Source organism: Nerophis ophidion, linkage group LG16, assembly GCF_033978795.1.
Source record: "Nerophis ophidion isolate RoL-2023_Sa linkage group LG16, RoL_Noph_v1.0, whole genome shotgun sequence".
Classification (NCBI taxonomy): domain Eukaryota; kingdom Metazoa; phylum Chordata; class Actinopteri; order Syngnathiformes; family Syngnathidae; genus Nerophis; species Nerophis ophidion.
This window is the reverse complement of record NC_084626.1, coordinates 39,104,477-39,117,518: the sequence shown is the minus strand read 5'-3', so window position 1 is coordinate 39,117,518 and position 13,042 is coordinate 39,104,477. Positions and strand designations below refer to the sequence as shown.

Below are 13,042 nucleotides of genomic sequence, written 5' to 3'. Positions count from 1 at the left end.
TTTATTACAGCATTGGGGAAGCCTGTAGTTGATTTTTTATTATGTAAATGTTATATTTGTATCAACATTTGATAGCAGGGACCCTGCCATTCAAAACTAGGCTGCTACAATACTAATGATTAATGTAACTATAGCTGAAAATTAGTACAATAGCAATAGGAGAAACTATTCATCCCTAAACACCATGGAGTTCATGTAGGCTTTATGATGCACTTACATTATTATATACACTATCAGAGACAGAAACTCTTCATTTAATGTCCTTTTTTGCTGCTTCAACACACCTCAATCAACACTGTCCGTAACACACACGCACACACCGCAAAATGAGCTAACGTTACGCTAAAAGCTAACTAGCCTTCACCTAAAGCCGGGACTGCGAGTGAGCTGAGTTTGTTTCTAGAAGGTCAACGGGCTCATAGTGATGTTTAGAAAGTAGTTGACTTGGAAGTGTTAAGTATAATTTGGGGAGAGTCCGTTGCTTCCCTGCTAAACGCCTATCTGCTCGACGCTGAAGCGCTGACTAGATGCGCTCTGAATACGCACTGCTGATTGGCTTGTTATTGCTACTGTTGTAACCAATCAGATGGTTGTGTGGGTGGGACAATGCTGGTGTTGTGCAGGAGACAGATGCAGAACGGAGCGGAGCAGCCTGTTAAGACTTTAGCGTAGGCGGCTTCTTCATATGTTTGTGTGGAACTCGTTCGGTACTCCTCTGCACCGAACTGGAACCCCTGTACCGAAACGGTTCAATACAAATACATGGTACGCGGGCGTATCGAACGAGTTTGTAAGAATAAGTCTTCACAAGCTGCTCTGCTTTCTGCCTCTGTCTGAGCAGCAAGCATTGTCCCGCCCACACAACCATCTGATTGGTTACACACAAAGCCAATCAGCAGTGCGTATTCAGAGCGATGTAACAGCCAATCAGCAGTGCCTATTCATAGCGATGTAGTCAATGCTTCAGCATCGAGCGGATATCCGTTTAGCAGGGGAGCAGCGGACTCTCGCCAAATCGTAAAAAACACTTCCCAGTCAAAACTATTACAAACATCCCTATGAGCTCGTTGACCTTGTAGAAACTTAAACTGCAGCTCAGCTCGCTCGCTGTTCTGGCTTGAGGTGAAGGCTAATTAGCTTTTAGCGTAACGTTAACTCATTTTGCGGTGTGTGTGTGCGTGTAGGTGCGTGGGTGTGTGTGCGAGTGTGTGTGCGCGTGCGTGTATGTGCGAGTGCGTGTGTGCGTGTGTGCGTGTGTGTGTGTGTGTGTGTGTGTGTGTGTGTGTGTGTGTGTGTGTGTGTGTGTGTGTGTGTGTGTGTGTGTGTGCGTGCGTTAGGGGCAGTAAAGCCCTGTCTGTTATTTCGTTGAACTCCATTGTGTTGCTATATTACTATTTTTTCAGCTATAGTTACATTAACCCTTAGTAATAGCAGCCTACTTTTGAAAGGCAGGGTCCCTGCTATCACATGTTGATACAAATATAACATTTACATAATAAAAGTCAACTACAGGCTTCCCAAATGCTGTAATAAATTAAGCATGATGAGTTGACTTGAAACTGTTTAATGTTGCACTTTTTATATGTAGAAGGCAGTTTAATGTGGATTAACGTGGGCAGAATTATTATAGTGTTCCCAATGTTAAAAGGATAAAGCCATTGTTTACAAATTTGGTTAATAAATAACCAAAAAAATGTATATTTTGTTGTTTTCTTACTATACCGAAAATTAACCGAACCGTGACCTCTAAACCGAGGTATGTACCGAACCGAAATTTTTGTGTACCATTACACCCCTGCCCCTATAGTATAATAAGTATATAGGATCCTTTACAATTATTACTAAAATACAACCTTAAACACAGCAGAGTGTTGGTGTCATACAGAAGATCTTTGACAAGCATCAATATGGTTATTTTTCTTTAGTATATTTTAGTGTATGTTTGTTTTTTAGCTGTAAAAAGAATATAAATGTTTCTTTGATTTAGCAGTAAAAAGAGTAGAAAACAATTTTTGTGTCAGCGCATTGTGTTTGTGTTCTTCCCGCATGGCCGTAGGTGTACAACACATGTTGTGGTCTGAGGTTTCGCCTCATGTTTCTGGATAATGTCCTGCTGGTTACTTTCCTGCAAGTGCTTTTCCTCCATGTTGTTGTCCCCGCAGTCATCCATCCATCAGCGCCATGAGAGATGACGCTACCAAAGTACGATGGTGTCCTGAGCTGCTAGGATTTGAAAAGAACTCGCTTGTTCTTTGGCTTTCCTAACAGGGGGGGGTGCCACACGTATTTGCAGCAGATGAAGGATCTCCCATGTGTCACAAAGCCATTCCTGTTTGTTGTTTGGTTTACTCGCCTGGTCGTGATCAGATAGAACTCATCTCCAAATCAGGAGGATCAGTCCTAATCCTCGGATCCACAGATGTTCATGGAGCAGAACAGGCCAACGTCTCCGCCTCAGATTAGACAATTTTAGCTGACTGCTCATCTTCCTCAGCCATCTGAGCGAGGGGCTGCTTTCAAATGAGGGCTACTGAGATGAAAACTGCAAATATGATATTTATTATATATTTAACTGCAGACACGAACATCATTGCACGATAAGCCGTGTGTGAGATAAGCTGCTCAACAACTGTGTGCTCTTCTTGTGTCGCACACAGAAAAGGAGACCAACCTCAGGTCGTTCATCCTGAGGGACCTGCTGCCGTCGTCTGTGGATAGTTATTACCGATACACCGGCTCTCTCACCATGCCACCCTGCAGCAAGGTGGTGGAGTGGATCATCTTCTCCAGACCCGTCTATGTGTCCCACACCCAGGTTGGTTTAGTGCCCACATAATACAATCATTTCACATCATTTTTGCTCCAGGCCAATCACATCTTTTTGCTCCATCCCAATCAAATCCATTTTATTCCATGCCGGTCACATCATTTTGATCCAAGTCAGTTACATCATTTTTGCTCCATGCCAATCACATCATGTTTGATCCTAGTGAGTCACACCCATTTTCTCCATGCCAGTCACATACTTTTTGTTTCAGGTCAGTCACATCTTTTTTGCTCCATAACAGTCACATCATTTTTGATCCAAGTCAGTCACATCCATTTTACTCTATGCCAGTCACATTAGCGTTTATCCAAGTCAGTCACATTCTTTTTCTCCATGCCAGTGACATCCTTTTTATTCCATGTCAGTCATATCATTTTTGACCCAAGTCAGTCACATCCTTTTCTCCTTACCAGTCACATCCCTTTTCTCCATGCCAGTCACATACTCTTTGTTTCAGGTCAGTCACATACTTTTTGCTCCATGCCAGTCATATCATTTTTGATCTGAGTCAGTCACATCCTTTTTTCTCCATGCCAGTCACATACTTTTTGTTTCAGGTCAGTCACATCTTTTTTGCCCCATAACAGTCACATCATTTTTGATCCAAGTCAGTCACATCCATTTTACTCTATGCCAGTCACATTAGTTTTTATCCAAGTCAGTCACATCCTTTTTCTCCATGCCAGTCACATCCTTTTTATTCCATGTCAGTCATATCATTTTTGACCCAAGTCAGTCACATCCTTTTCTCCTTGCCAGTCACATCCTTTTTCTCCATGCCAGTCACATACTTTGTGTTTCAGGTCAGTCACATCCTTTTTGCTCCATGTCAGTCATATCATTTTTGATCTGAGTCAGTCACATCCTTTTTTCTCCATGCCAGTCACATACTTTTTGTTTCAGGTCAGTCATATTCTTTTTGCTCCATGCCAGTCATTTCTTTTTTTCTCTAAGTCAGTCACATCCTTTTTCTCCATGCCAGTCACATACTTTTTGTTTCAGGTCAGTCACATCCTTTTTGCTCCATGCCAGTCATATCATTTTTGATCCAAGTCTGTCACATCCTTTTTCTCCATGCCAGTCACATCATTTTTGATCCAAGTCAGTCACATCCTTTTTGCTCCAAGCCTATCACATCTTTTTTTGCTCCATAACAATCACATAATTTGTATCCATGCCATGCGCTACCTTGATGCCCAATTACAATCACATATTGTTCTGCCCAATGACAATCACAAACGTTTTTCTCCCGGCCAGTCACATCCATTTTACTCCACGCATTCACATTATGATTTATCCAAATCAGTTACATCCTTTTTGCTCCATGCCAGTCACATATTTTTTTTATCCAAGTCAGTTACATCCTTTTTTCTCTATGCCAATCACATAATATGTGCTCCATGCTTATCACATCCTTAATGCCCAATTACAATCACATATTTTTCTGCCCAATGACAATCACAAACGTTTTTGTCCCGGCCAGTCACATCCTTTTTGCTCCAAGTCAGTCACATCCTTTCTGCTCCATGCCAGTCACATAATGTTTGCTCCAATCAGTCACATCCATGTTATTCCATGCCAGTCACATTATTTTTCATCCAAGTCAATGACATTCTTTTTGCTCCATGCCAGTCACTTAAGTTTGAATCCCAGTCAGTCACATCCTTTTTGCTCCATGCCAATCACATCCTTAATGCCCTATTACAATCAACATTTGTTTGCCTAATGACAATCACACACATTTTTCACCAGGCCAGTCACATCCTTTTTGCTCCGTGCCAGTCACATCATTTTTGCCCAATGCCAAGCACATCCCTTTTTGTTCCATGTCAATTTCATCATTGTTGCTTCATGCTAGTTTTATCCTTTTGATCCATTCCAATCACATCCTTTGTGATCTATGCCAATCACATATTTTTGCCCAATCCTAATTACATCTTTTTTGCCCCATGCCAATCACATCTTTGTTGCTCTATGCCAATTACGTCCTTTTTACACCTCTCATCTTCCTGCCTCTTTTGTCCGTTCCTCAAGTCTTTCACGAACCAAAAAAATATTCTGCTGTCTAAATTCTTGAGAAGTAACTAATAATAGTCTGTGCTAAATAAAGCACTAAACTTCATCTTCGTACAATAATATTTATCTCATTAACGTGTGTTAAGCTACTGTCAAAGCTTTGACACAACTATTGTAGGTACAATAAAATAAGGTATGTTCAAAAAACTACTGTATGTGTAATAAACAACAATAATTTATGCACAATAAACTAATGCAGTGACTCTAAAATTGAGGTACGTGCATCCCCAGAGCATGACGTTACTCCCAGCATGCTTGACTGTCAGCAAAGCACAATTTTCTTGCTAGTCACTTATGGAGCCAAATATTTATACTAATATTTTTATAATTTCTTGTTTTTTATATTGAGACAAAGATGTCTGTTTCGCGACTCATTTTCGGATTGTAAGTCTATTAGGGACGCATGGTAGATATTGGACCGATAATTATTACTGTTGTGTTACTGTATTTGCACCAAATGTTGTACAAACATTACACGAGGAGAAGGGAAAAAACACATTAAACATTATAAGCCACCTGAAACACCAGTTTTTTGAAAAACCTTCGATGACGAAGAAGAAGGAAAAAAAAAGCTGTATAAAAAAATATTGCACGCACTATACTTAAATCTACAATGAGAATATAATAAATATTAATTGTATTGTCTATAAACATCCTTGAGAAGAGGAACATTTGCTGTAATCGGTAGTGGCTTGAAAAAAATTCAAATCATGCACTGCTCAAATTTATACTGCTTTAGAAGCTGTAAGCTTGGCCCTGTGATGAGGTGGCGACTTGTCCAGTTTGTAACCCGCCTTCCGCCCAAATGCAGCTGAGATAGGCTCCAGCGACCCCGAGCAAGACAAGCGGTAGAAAATGGACAGATGGATAGAGGCTGTACACTGACTACTTTAAAGTGTCCTTTCTACATTTGAATTTTTTTGTGGTTTATTTTAAACACAACATATCAAGGAATAATAAATATTGTATACAGATACAAACCAGTCCAACCTGGGAGCCATTTGCTTGTTTTAATAATGAAAGCATTACAGTAGCATAAGTGTCTCTTCAGAAGATATACTATTATAAATGTTGCTTTATAAACATTCTCTAAAGTTCTTTTAGATTTACTCTACCACATGCGCACATGTGATTGACCCTGTTTCCTACATCCTACCTCTGCCTGCCTTTTGTTGATTCTGTTAGCTAATACCTGTTAAATCATGTTTACGGATGTTTTATGGATCCCCAGCGCAGCATTTTGCAATAATTCTTGGCTTAGCCAGCTTAATGTTCTCCAGAGTCGTCTGCACTGTAGAAATGTGCAAGACTCAGTGGGATTTTTCTTTCCAGCAGCAAGAATATTGACCATGTTAGTGGCGCCACACAACGTCTCTTATAAAGCTGTAATTCACTTGTGCAAGCATGCATGGATTTCACACTATCTGTGCAGTGCCGTTATCACTTTTTTATTATTATTGCGGCATGTGCTCAGCGATCCTTCAAGACAGTCAATTGCTGCATATTTACACCATTGAGAATTTAGTCAAACTAATGATAGAAGCTCGTACCTGCTGGTGACAAGGTGTGAATGTTTCTGACTAATATTGTGTATATGTACGTATATGTACATATTTATAAAGGGATATAGAAAATGTATGTATGTGTGTTTATTTATAAATACATATATGTGTGTATGTATACTGTATGTATATATATATATATATATATATATATATATATATGTATATATATATATATATATATATATATATATACATATATATACCTGTTTATATATATATACATACTTATATATATATATTTAAGTGTGTATATGTATATATGTATGTGTATTTGCGTATACATGTATGTATATATAAAGATGTATGTGTGTGTATGTTTACAAACCCCGTTTCCATATGATTTGGGAAATTGTGTTAGATGTAAATATAAACGGAATACAATGATTAGCAAATAATTTTCAACCCATATTCAGTTGAATATGCTACAAAGACAACATATTTTATGTTCAAACTGATAAACATTTGTTTTTTTGCCAGCAACATGTGACAAAAAGTTGGGAAAGGTGGCAATAAATACTGATAAAGTTGAGGAATGCTCATCAAACACTTATTTGGAACATCCCACAGGTGTGCAGGCTAATTGGGAACAGGTTGGTGCCATTTTTGGGTAAAAAAACAGCTTCCCAAAAAATGATCAGTCTTTCACAAGAAAGGATGGGGCGAGGTACACCCCTTTGTCCACAACTACGTGAGCAAATAGTCAAACAGTTTAAGAACAACGTTTATCAAAGTGCAATTGCAAGAAATTTGGTGATTTCAACATTTACGGTACATAATATCATCAAAAGGTTCTGAGAATCTGGAGAAATCACTCAAAGTAAGCGACCTGGCCGGAAACCAACATTGAATTGATTAACGTGGACCCCGACTTAAACAAGTTGAAAAACTTATTCGGGTGTTACCATGTAGTGGTCAATTGTACGGAATATGCACTGAACTGTGCAATCTACTAATAAAAGTTTCAATCAATCAATCAATCAAATAATGACCGTGACCTTCTATCCCTCAGACTGCACTGTATCAAAAACCGACATCAATCTCTAAAGGATATCACCACTTGGGCTCAGGAACACTTCTGTAAACCACAGTCACTAAATAAAGTTTGTCGCTACATCTGCTAGTGCAAGTCAAAGCTCTACTATGCAAAGCGAAAGCCATTTATCAACAACATCCAGAAAATTCTAAGTTAATTATTATTTGCAAAAAAAAAAGAACGTTTATGAGTTTGAACATCAAATATCTTGTCTTTGTAGTGCATTCAATTGAATATGGTTTGAAAAGGATTTGCAAATCAATGTATTCCGTTTATATTCACATCTAACACAATTTCCCCACTCATATGGAAACAGTGTTTGTATATATAGGTTGTTACAAGAAGCTAGCAAACATTATAATTGCTAATCACTGATATTTCAGCACATTCAACAATACTGTGATAATGATAACCGTGATATGACATGTAATATTGTTCCATTCCTGCCTTGACACATAAAATTGTGTAATATTTGTTTGTGCAGCTGGAGGCTTTCTACTCCATCTTTACGACGGAGCAGCAGGACCACGTCAAGTCTGTGGAATATTTGAGGAACAACTTTCGTCCCCTGCAGGACCTCGATGGTCGCAAAGTCTTCAAGTCTGCAGTGAAAGAGGCGTGGAAGAAAGACTTGACTGACATTAATGTTGGCGCTCGTGGTACTGAGGCGTCCAGAGGTGAGCTGCATGATTATGGTGTTTAATGTGATTATGCATGCGGCAATGTGAACTTTCTCTTTAAATGTGTGCTGGCCAATGCAAAAATCAAACCCACACAGAATCATAACATTAGCCTGTGATGGTGCTAATGACTTGTATTGTTGCAAGTGTGCGCTAAAAGGTTAGCATTTTGGCAGCAGCCATTTATATGTCTCCAGTATGATAAACACAATAATTGATCAAATTCACAGGGCGGCTCTTCAATTACAGCCCACCTAAATTAAACATGTTGTGTAATTAATTACACGTGTTTGTCCTCTACAGTAATAACCAGTCATAATACCCACTGCTCACATTGTTATTACTCTTATCTTCCATCATATTTTATACAGAAGATTATTACTTTTCAAGAAAATACATAATTTCACATCATTATGCATTGTATACAATGCACTTTCATTTATAGTACAAACAGCTATTTTTCACCAATAAGTCACTATCAATGCAAATATTCAATATTTTCATTATTCAGTGGTTTTATTCCAACAATACAAAATGCTGATTTTCAACTGAAAGACTAATAAAAGAAATTAACAGAAAATAAATACATTGATAAATAAATATTGAAACTATTTACAAGTAATGTTCCCTTTATTTTACAATAATAAAGAAAAATGTATTTGGAGTACATGTGAGCAACATCAGACTATCATACATTCTAGCTAATGACTCACCTGTCTCAAAGCTGACTTTATCCATCCATTTTCTACCGCTTGTCCCCTTTCGGGGTGCTGGAACCTATCTCAGCTGCATTCGGGCGGAAGGCGGAGTACACCCTGGACAAATCGTCAAGGCTGACTTTATATCAAGTTAAATTGCCTATTAAAAAAAAATACAGCTGTCATTTTCATTAGATTACTTTTGTGATTTTGATTAGTTACAATGAAAACAACAAAAATACTGTTTTTAATGAGCGATGTACTTGTATTGTATGTCTAAATTTGAGACGTGCACACCCTGAATACATAATTTTGTTCAGATTGAATCTATGTTGTTACAAATTCAAATGTACATCCCTGTAACTTATTGTCTGTAAAATATGCCATTACACTTTTTTTTTAATTTCTGTAATCTAGTTAGAATTCTCAATACGACAGTAGAACAGGGGTCGGCAACCTTTACCACTCAAAGAGCCATTTTGACCCGTTTCACAAAATAAAGAAGACAATGGAAGCCGCAACCATTCTCGCGTATATCTGCTGATGGTCACACAGATATCAATAATATGGGCGTGCTATGAAGCCACAATTACCCAGAATCCCCTGCATCCACGACTCTTCCAGGCTATATTATACACCCCGCTAGCACCAAATCCCCCACACCCCCTGCCCGCCCTCCGTGCGTCGGTTGAGGTGGGCGGGGTTGGGGGCGCAGGGGTGTGTAATATAGCCTGGAAGAGTCATGGATGCAGGGGATTCTGGGTAATTGTTATGTTGCGTTTATAATGTGTTACTGTGAGGATGTTCTCCTGAAATGTGTGTGTCATTCTTGTTTGGTGTGGGTTCCTAGTGTGGCGCATATTAGTAAGAGTGTTAAAGTTGTTTATATCACAACGTTCAGTGTAACCTGTATGGCTGTTGACCAAGTATGCCTTGCAATCTCGTACGTGTGACGATAGAAGCAGCAAAATGCATGCGTCCGGCCGCTATGCAGTTAGCGTGGTGTAAAGGCGGGCGCGATGACATGTTGTAGAGGACGTTAAAAGTAAAGCCATCACGGCACGCCCTGAATATTGTCGTCCGAGTGAAAATCGGAGCATGTTAACCTCGGGTGAGGTCCGGCAGAGGTATCAAAATCCGGAAACCCCCCGAAACAATCAAAGAGCCGCGTGCGGCTATGGAGCCACGGGTTGCCGACCCCTGCAGTGGAATGAGCACAAATGTGATAGTGGAGTGTGGATATACAGTGCACATTTATTGTGCCATAATATGCTGCATCGTTAGCTACAAGCTAGCCTGCATTATGAACGCATTGTTGTGTAACGACCAGGCAGTCACACTTTATATTGTGTTGGAAATGTCTGACTGTTTGTGTGCCCTTGAACGCATCACTGTTTAAGTCTGGTGTGTGTTGATGCAAGTAAAAGAGAGGACGGCTGCTATTGTTACGACAAAAACTTTATTTTGTTGTATTTATGGCAGAAAGTGAGCAGTTTTTCAGCATATTAATTTTGTTGCTGATGTTGTTTTGTTGTGGCTACAGCTGACTGGAATCAGTTTTTTTTTTTTTAAAGTGATTATTAAAAAGTCTCAGCAGAAGTTACATAATTGGACAAATAGTGTTTATTATTGTTTGATCACCATCTGTCACCCACTGTTTTCTTACTTACAGTCAACATGAACATAATTCACATTTATATACCACATTTAACCAGCTGCTTTTTTTTTCTTTTTTTTTTACTACATTTTTTAAAACTGATGTGAATGCAACGATACATGATCAATGACTCATTTCAGCAGCAGAAGCATGTTTGCTGAAATCAACAATCAATATATATTATTCATTGATTAAGATTTAATCATCAATATCCTGCATTCATTTTACACATTTTTTTTATTTTTTTTGTCAGTTAAAGTGATCATGGTTTTACACTGCCAATTATTGCAGTTCATGCATGAACTGGGAATGTATTTATTATGTGTGCTATTGACAGTTTAATATTAACACACTATTTAAATAATCGTAACATTATTCTCTTTTTATGTCTTTGATTAAAACAAAGTCAATAGTGCACATTCACACTAACAAAACAAGAGTAAAAATGACTATCTACTCCTCTTTTAAATCCTTTTGTTTTTGCATTCATAATTTTCTTGAGTCCATGCAATTATTCTCTGTATTTGTAAATATTAACAAAAATATAAAATAATATTGATAGAATCGCTCTACTATCGACCATATACTGATACCAACCTTGGTATCGACACTTTCGATATATGAATGGATCCGCCTTCCTGTTATATGTACACCTGTCCGCTACACAGCAACAGTTGTTATATTATTCTCTCTCCAGCTCTTATTAATCATCGTGTTTATTTTCTCTTATTAACCGCTTACTTTCTGCTTGAAAGTGCTTCCATCTACAAAATTTCCTCTATTGTTTCAAGCTAACTTAGCGACTAGCATATTTTTGTTCTTACTCGATGCGCAACATGTTTAGCCTCGACCTCAAGTGATAATACTACTTCCAAGACATATAGTCAATTAACCACAAAGGAGGTGATAAATATTAAGTTATTGTGTAACTATGAAAGATGCAAGTGCAAACGAGGAGGAGAAAAAAAACAGACCATAAAAAATGTCCTACTTGTTAGCAGCCTGACTGCAGTCTAAGTCAGTGTTTTTCGACCTTTTTATGAGCCAAGGCACATTTTTTTTGTTGAAAAAATACGAAGGCACACCACCAACAGAAATCATTAAAGAATGAAACCCGAAACTGACGATAAAAAGTCGTCGTCGCAGTTGTTGGATTTGACATTAACCCATAACCAAGCATGAAATCACTATACTTGAATGAATTAATGAAGTGTTCGTACGGCGAGATGTTGTCCTCACACACAAGCATATTTGCTGCGATGTAAACCAAAAAGGACGAAAATCGAGGCGTATGTAAATCAAGGTTACACTGTAATAATGTATAAGACCAAAAAAAACTAATTTAGACATTGATTCCCTTAACAGTAAAATGAAGATTATGAGACAATGTAATTTTACAATGCACTACTAATAAAGAAAAGCTAGTGCCCTCTGGTGGAACAAAGCCTATTTCCCCTTGATAATGTGTTGAACAAAATAATATAATATACAGTGTAAGCAGAAAGTTATTTTACATATTATGATTGCACTTCAAAACCTTTCTGTTCTCTCTCAGTAAAATGAATAACAGTAACAACAAGCAAATGTTTGCTGTGACATGTTGCACCCCCTCTGTGCGTGTTTGATAGACAAAACAAACCATACTGTCTAGTAGTGTTTTTCAACCTTTTTTGAGCCAAAGCCTATTTTTCGCATTGAAAAAGTCCAGTGGCACACTACCAGCAGAAATCATTCAAAAACAAAACTCAGTTGACAGTAAAAAGTCATTGTCGCAATTGTTGGGTATGAATTTAAACCATAACCAAGCATGGATCACTGTAGCTCTTGTCTCAAAGTAGGTGTACTGTCACCACCTGTCACATCGCACCGTGAATTATTTTGAATTTTTTGGTGTCTTTGTGTGTGTAGTGTTTTAGTTTTTGTCTTATGCTCTTATTTTGGCTGCTTTTTCTCTTTTGTTGGTATTTTCCTGTAGCAGTTTCATGTCTTCCTTGACCGCTATTCCCCACACTTGCTTTGTTTTAGCAATCAAGACTATTTAAGTTGTTTTATCCTTCTTTGTCAGGACAATGTTGATCGTCATGTCATGTTCGGATGTACTTTCTAGACGCCGTCTTTGCTCCACACACACATATTTTATTGCTTTTAGTTGTAATATTTAATCAAGTGCAACATTTTGCTAACAGACAAGTATATTTTGTTATTTGTTAGGTTTATTTAATTTCGAGATTTACATTTTTTTCATTCCAATTACACTAAAATTAGAAATATGACAAAGACAAGTTAATTGCAATTGAAAGGATATACAAGCATCCATCCGTCTATTTTATACCGCTTGTCACTTTCGGGGTTATTGTTATTATATGTATTCTCATTACATCAGTTGTTAACTTGGTCTCAGTAAAACAATGACAATATTGTCGTTTATCAGCAATAATTTATAGCTCAATATAGCTTCAAGCAAAGTCTGTTATCGGCCCTGGCTTATTGAAGACTTGCTAGCATA

At 38.0% G+C, this 13,042-nt stretch overlaps 1 protein-coding gene across 1 annotated transcript in view; it reads left to right on the top strand.

Moving 5' to 3' along the window:
- LOC133535390 (receptor-type tyrosine-protein phosphatase gamma-like) overlaps positions 1 to 13,042 on the top strand; it is a 470,092-nt gene that overhangs the window by 385,017 nt on the left and 72,033 nt on the right. The window contains exons 7-8 of the mRNA XM_061875204.1: positions 2,658 to 2,815; positions 7,986 to 8,178. Of these exons, the coding sequence (XP_061731188.1) occupies positions 2,658 to 2,815; positions 7,986 to 8,178 (351 nt within the window). The remainder of the gene's footprint in view (positions 1 to 2,657; positions 2,816 to 7,985; positions 8,179 to 13,042) is intronic.